Source organism: Clarias gariepinus, chromosome 2 (genome assembly GCF_024256425.1).
Source record: "Clarias gariepinus isolate MV-2021 ecotype Netherlands chromosome 2, CGAR_prim_01v2, whole genome shotgun sequence".
Classification (NCBI taxonomy): domain Eukaryota; kingdom Metazoa; phylum Chordata; class Actinopteri; order Siluriformes; family Clariidae; genus Clarias; species Clarias gariepinus.
The window spans coordinates 43567388-43573387 of record NC_071101.1 but is presented as its reverse complement, the minus strand read 5'-3'; the positions used below and the strand labels follow the sequence as shown (position 1 = coordinate 43573387).

The 6000-nt window shown below is 39.3% G+C and overlaps 1 protein-coding gene across 1 annotated transcript in view; it reads left to right on the top strand.

Annotated features, from left to right (window-relative positions):
- Positions 1 to 607: 607 nt before the first annotated feature.
- Positions 608 to 6000, top strand: part of LOC128541110 (uncharacterized) — a 48583-nt gene continuing 43190 nt past the window's right edge. The window contains exons 1-2 of the mRNA XM_053511310.1: positions 608 to 908; positions 2228 to 2536. Coding sequence (XP_053367285.1) covers positions 608 to 908; positions 2228 to 2536 — 610 coding nt within the window. The remainder of the gene's footprint in view (positions 909 to 2227; positions 2537 to 6000) is intronic.

Genomic DNA, 6000 nt, shown 5'->3' with positions numbered 1-6000 from the left:
GCGAACAATTTATTTTTGCTGGTGTTGTTTTGCTACGGTGGTAAGTACGATGCTAATCCTGGTGAAATACCTACTGTAGGAAACACTATATGTGAAACATTACCAATAAATATGTTATGCGCCAAAATACAGTATTAAAACTTATATAGGGGAGACCGGGTATAGTTGTAACATGGGGAGAGTTTTAACACCCCCAATTCCACCAATCAGGGATAGGATAAGAGCCATATCATCATTTCAGTGTTTACCCACTTCCTCCCTAAACCCACATGGTGGATATCAAAGCTGGGAACAAATACATGCAGATTCTATTATTAAAAAACAGATTTTGAGGTAAGAAAGTACTTTTTTTGACCAAGACTATATTTTGTTTAGTATTTATACTATTGCAGATAAAATCATATAACTTATATTTGATTAAATTGTAGTTTCTTAGGTAAAATGTGATTCATTCATCCCTTGCTAATTTCAAACCACTCTCCTACTACAGCTAGCTAAACAATGGCTAAGAGGAGTGGGGTGGGTTGTAACATGTCTTTAAAAAGTGTTACAACCATCCCCTTACATACAACTAAGGACAGTTTCCAGATTTTAATAATTTTAAAGAATGCCTAGACAATGGAAAAGAACGACTAAAAGAGGTGTGCCTGCCAGTGTTTTAAAAACAGCATCTGATGAAGTCACAAAGAAGGGCAAGTCAGTCAGGTCAGTTGCGAAGGCACATGGGATCTGCCATGTAACATTGAGCAGATACTGCAAATCACTTCAGAAGCTGAGAGACCTGGGGTCCAGTGATCTTCCAAGTGTAGGTTACCGCAGTAGCAACAAAGTTCTCTCTGAGGTGCAGGAGAAGGTGCTGGCTGGCTATTTGACTCAGGCAGCAGACCTGTATTATGGACTGACTCCACGTGAGGTAAGCATATGACAGGTTAGCCATTGGAGGCCAGAGTAGAACTGAATACTAGCGTAAGTGTCAGACAATTTTAAACATTTTTTGTACTCAGGTTTTCTATTCCAAATTCTGTTAGGTCAAAAAGTTTGCAGATCAACTGGCAGTAGTATATAACATAAAACATCCTTAATCATGGGATAAGAATCAGATGGCAGGGAGGATCTTCACTTCACTTCAGTCATATCTTCTGGTTTTAGTGAGGACTGCTGCATTCTGGACTAGCTGAAGCTTATTAATGCACCTAGTTGAACAACCAGACAGTAAGGCATTACAATAGTCCAACCTAGAGGTGATAAAAGCATGAACTAGTTTTTCTGCATCGTTTAGCGACAATAAATTTCTCATCCTGGCAATATTTCTGAGGTGAAAGAATGCTATCCTGGTAATATTATCTACATGAGCTTCAAATGAAAGGCTGGAATCGATAATCACACCAAGGTACACAGCACCTGAGTCAAACTTAAAGTGGATTTGAGTTATGGTCAGTCACAGAGAGAAAGACATTGTTCTGTGGTCTTGTTCTTTTATTTCAATAAAACCTCTTTTTGAAGCATACAGCATGGTGTGGTCAATGTTTTTGCTTCTTTTGTCTAACTGTTACAACCCACCCCAGCATGTGTTACAACCTACCCCGGTGGTGGGGTAGGTTGTAACAAAGGAACACCATGTATTTGTCATGAACTCACAAGGTCTGTGATATTCTTGCAGAGATTTGATTTAGTGCCGTTTGTAGCAAACAAATGTGGGTATTTTGTATAAAAGTTTAAAAACTCTAGCTCAAAAATTTTGTGAGTTATAGGTGGTAAAGCAAAAAGTGTTACAACCATCCCCGGTCTCCCCTATCTCATTGGATGTTTCTACATGTGCTTATACCACAAGATTTAAAGCCGATCATTTTAATGATTCTTGAAACACTGAGGTGTCTACACTGTTTACAGAATGTAAGGATGGTGTCACTAAACTGCTAACTCATATAGTGTGTTCACACTGTCACCTCCTCCACTTCCTCCAGCAGCAGTTGGCCTCTATGGTCATTTGCCACTAAAATAGAAGTGTGTTTAGCTGTTTAGAGTGAAAATGATTAGTGCTGTAGAATAACACAAGATTTAAAAAAACAACAATAACATACTGCTTATATTGTAGCTAGAGAGTGCTGGATGTTAATAGGTTTTAAGTTACAGGTTGTGTCTAGTTGTGTAGAGTTGCTGATGAAAGCGAGATGAAGCGATGGTGAACTGCTCATTAACAGATCAGTAACTGTGTGTGTTCCTACAGGCTGCAGACTGGAAGCGAGAGAGACAAAAGAAATCACTGCATACACAGGAGGCTCAGTACTGCTGCCCTGCTCCTGCACTGACCTCCACACCACACCTGGGACATTCACATGGGAGAAACTCATAACAGATAAATATGTAGAGATATCTCCTGAGAGTGATCAGTACAAAGACAGATTTCAGCTGGTTAATGATCACTCTTCAGGAAATCTCTCTCTGCTCATATCACACCTGGCTGTAGAGGATGGAGGATGGTACAGGTGTCACATCAGCAACAATGACTATAAAGACGTCTCAGTCACAGTTAAAGGTAAAATGATCTCCACTCAGAGTGAATTAATATTTACGTAATCCGAATAAAATGAACACACATTTACAGCCGCGTGAGGCAGCAATCACACTAAATATATTGTCTAATTTTACTCCCAAAAAAGAGAAAAATGCTTCTGTTTCATGTTTCCATGTGTGTGTTCATGATTAAGGATTATTTGAGTGTGTGTTCTGATCCACACTACATTTCCTGGATTTATTTATAACAGATTAAATGTTTTTCTCTGTGCAGAGGCCAGAAGAAGACCTTCAACACCCAGACCAAAGACCAAACCCACTTCCACAGCAGGTACTACACACCACTGTAACACACAGTCAGGATAGTTAGTGCAGGTTAATGCATCAGCGCGGAGCCAAACTCAAACACAACACTCACACACTACATTTATCTGTTTCTTCTAGTTCTTGTAGACGTCACACCTACAAAACCACCCCTGGTGGTCAAGAACAAAATGAACACACACCCTGAAACATCTGGAAAAGGTAACGATTAATTCACTGCATTAACGTCATTAACACTTTTAGTGATTCATATTTATTGTTAACATTTCCAATACAGGAAAAGAACATTCAGAAATAACAAAACTACACTTTTTAAACTGTTTACAATCATCCAGATTTTAGGAAAGTAAAACCAGCTATATAAAATTACTAAGTATAAACAGCATAAAATATATTTAATTCAATTTATTTCAAATAAGTGCTGAGGGAAAAATTAAACATATTTTTAATTAAGTTTAGAGCTTCTGGAACATCTGTCTTACAGCTGTCCCTGTGTAAACTGTTTGTCACGGGGCTAAGCGAGGTCAGGCAGCCTGATATGACCCAAGAGCAGACACCACTGTGGAATGACAGTTGAAAAACTTTAATAATGAAAGTGAAGGGGATAGGGTGGGTAGTGCTTGGTGTAACTTTATCACAGATGCAACTGTATAGTGAATACAGAGTTGTAAAGGAGGATTGAGATGCAGCTCTGCAGTAAGGCTCTGATGTTTTAATGAAGTGAGATCCTACAGTTAGCCTTGACGTGGATGATGGCTGCTGGGTGTCGTTATGCAGTGGAAAAAACAGAAGTGGATGCAGATCCGCACGGGTCAGAGATAACGAGAAGAGCAGAGTAGTTTCACCTGTTGGTGTCTTAAAGTGTGAGGAATCCGGAAGTAATAAAAGGAAGCGTAGTCGAGGGGCGAAGCGTGAGACGGTACCCGTGAGAGCAATCAGAGTCAGATCAAACAAATCCGAAGCGGGAGACGATAGCAAAGTTGAGGGGCGAAGCGTGAATCGGTGTCCGTGAAGCAGATATCAGGTCTAACAAATCCGAAGCGAAGAGCGATAAGCGAAAGCCGTTAAACAAAGCACTTGGTCGAAATACACATGAATCCTAGAAAAATAACCGCGAGAAAAACTGGGCTGTGGAGCACGCAATAATTCGGCAGCAAGGATTTAAGTCTATTTCTCCCTTAAATGCCAGGAGAAATTATTTGTGAACGGGGAACCGGTGTGTGTGGGAGGGGCGGTACGGAGGCGTGGGAAGAGACGTGACAGTCTAGAGAAAACATGACCGCGTGTAGAGAAATCTGACAGCGTGGGGAAAAAAACAACAAACCAAAACAACCAAAAATGGAGGAGAAACAGGGGTTCGTGACACTGTTACTATAGAAACAGCAGCATTAATGAATAAACTCATTCATATAAACATGATTACAGCTGCACTACTGTCAGAGCGACTCCCTGGGAAGTAAAGCAACCAGTCACTCCACCGTCAACAAACCTGAGTGACCAGTGAGAGTGGGGAAGACGGCGTCTAAACATACCAGTTCACCATAATACTCTAAGTCCATGAGTCCCCCAGATCTGCTCCTTTACCTAAGACAAATCTATTCACAAAAATGCTTGGATAAATAAATAGGTTTTAAACCTCCTGAACGTCCCAAACATTAATCCCATAACTTTGGGACTTTAAAGGAAAAGCTACGCCCCCTGCTGGAGATTCCATAATACAAGAACAGTCATAAGACACTCAAACAAATGTGATTAATACAGAATCACACACAAACACACACACACACACACACACACACACACACACATACACACACATACACCCCCCCCACAGACACACACGAGAGAGAGAAACAGAGAGAATCACACTTTATATTCTCTATCTTTTGTCCTTTTGTTCTTCTCCTCTTGTTTTTATTAATAATTATTATTCTTTCTACTTTCTCCACCTTTTATTATTATTATTATTGTTATTATTATTATTATAGTAGTAGTAGTACTAAGTAGTTTTAGCTTTGTTTTTGCTTTCCTTTTTAATAATACAGTGCTTTGTGTTTGATTAAACTCAGCGGCAGTGGCTTAGTGATTAGCACTGTCCCCTTACACCTCCAGCGTCCGGGTTCAATTGTCATCCACATTTGATTCCTGTCTCTGTGTGCATGGAGTGTGTGTGTGTGTGTGTGTGTGTGTGTGTGTGTGTGTGTGTGTGTGTGCACCCTGCCTTGTCCCCTAAGTCTGCTGGAGAGGCTCCAGACTCAAACCTGTACAGGATAAACGGTTTAGAGAATCAATTAATGAACCTTTTCTAGAAAGAAAATAAATCTACATTTAATTTATGTATTCAAACCACAACTGATCCAGATGTTTCGTATTAAAAACTTCATGTATAAAAGTGCATTCAGCATGAAATATTTCATTACATTTATTTCAAATATAGTGTTAATTCATTCTACATAAACACGTCTGTGGTTTACCTGAAAATGCTCATACTTCAGTGCATATGTAATATTCTCTTATAGCATCTATAAAAATGTTCATGTCTAATGTTGATATCATTAATAACATCTCTTCAGAGTCTCTCCCCTTCGTCCCCTTCGCTGGGGTGACTGTGATCTTTCTGCACATCATCGTAGCTGTGGTCTATTGCAGCACCAGAAAGAAAGGTACACATTTAGTTTAAATTGTTGTATAATTTATTTTAGTTATTAAGTTCATATATTGAAGATATTTACATGAACAGGACAGGACTGCATAGGTAATAACAAACTCCAGTGACCTGTCTGCATCTCAGGAGCATCTCAAGCACTTCAAAGTTCAACATCCATGAATCCAGTTTATCTGCTGAACTGACTGAATGTTTCTTGTCTATTTTACTCTCCATATAGACTCTCCATATAGTCCTGATAGAGTTCATTACAGCAGAGCTGATGGAGATGGAAAAGTGAATCTGCAGTAGAGAACATCATCAGCAGAAGAGACACATGTTTAACAGCAGTGACCCTCAACACACCTGATTAACAGATCAGATAGTTCCATGAGTTTATATCACATGAGTGTATTACATCATCCACCTGTGTCTTTGAAAACTAAGGCTGATAACTGAAATAGATCCAAAATATTAAATTTAGTTATGCATCAAAGACTCTTGTATTTCTCATGAAA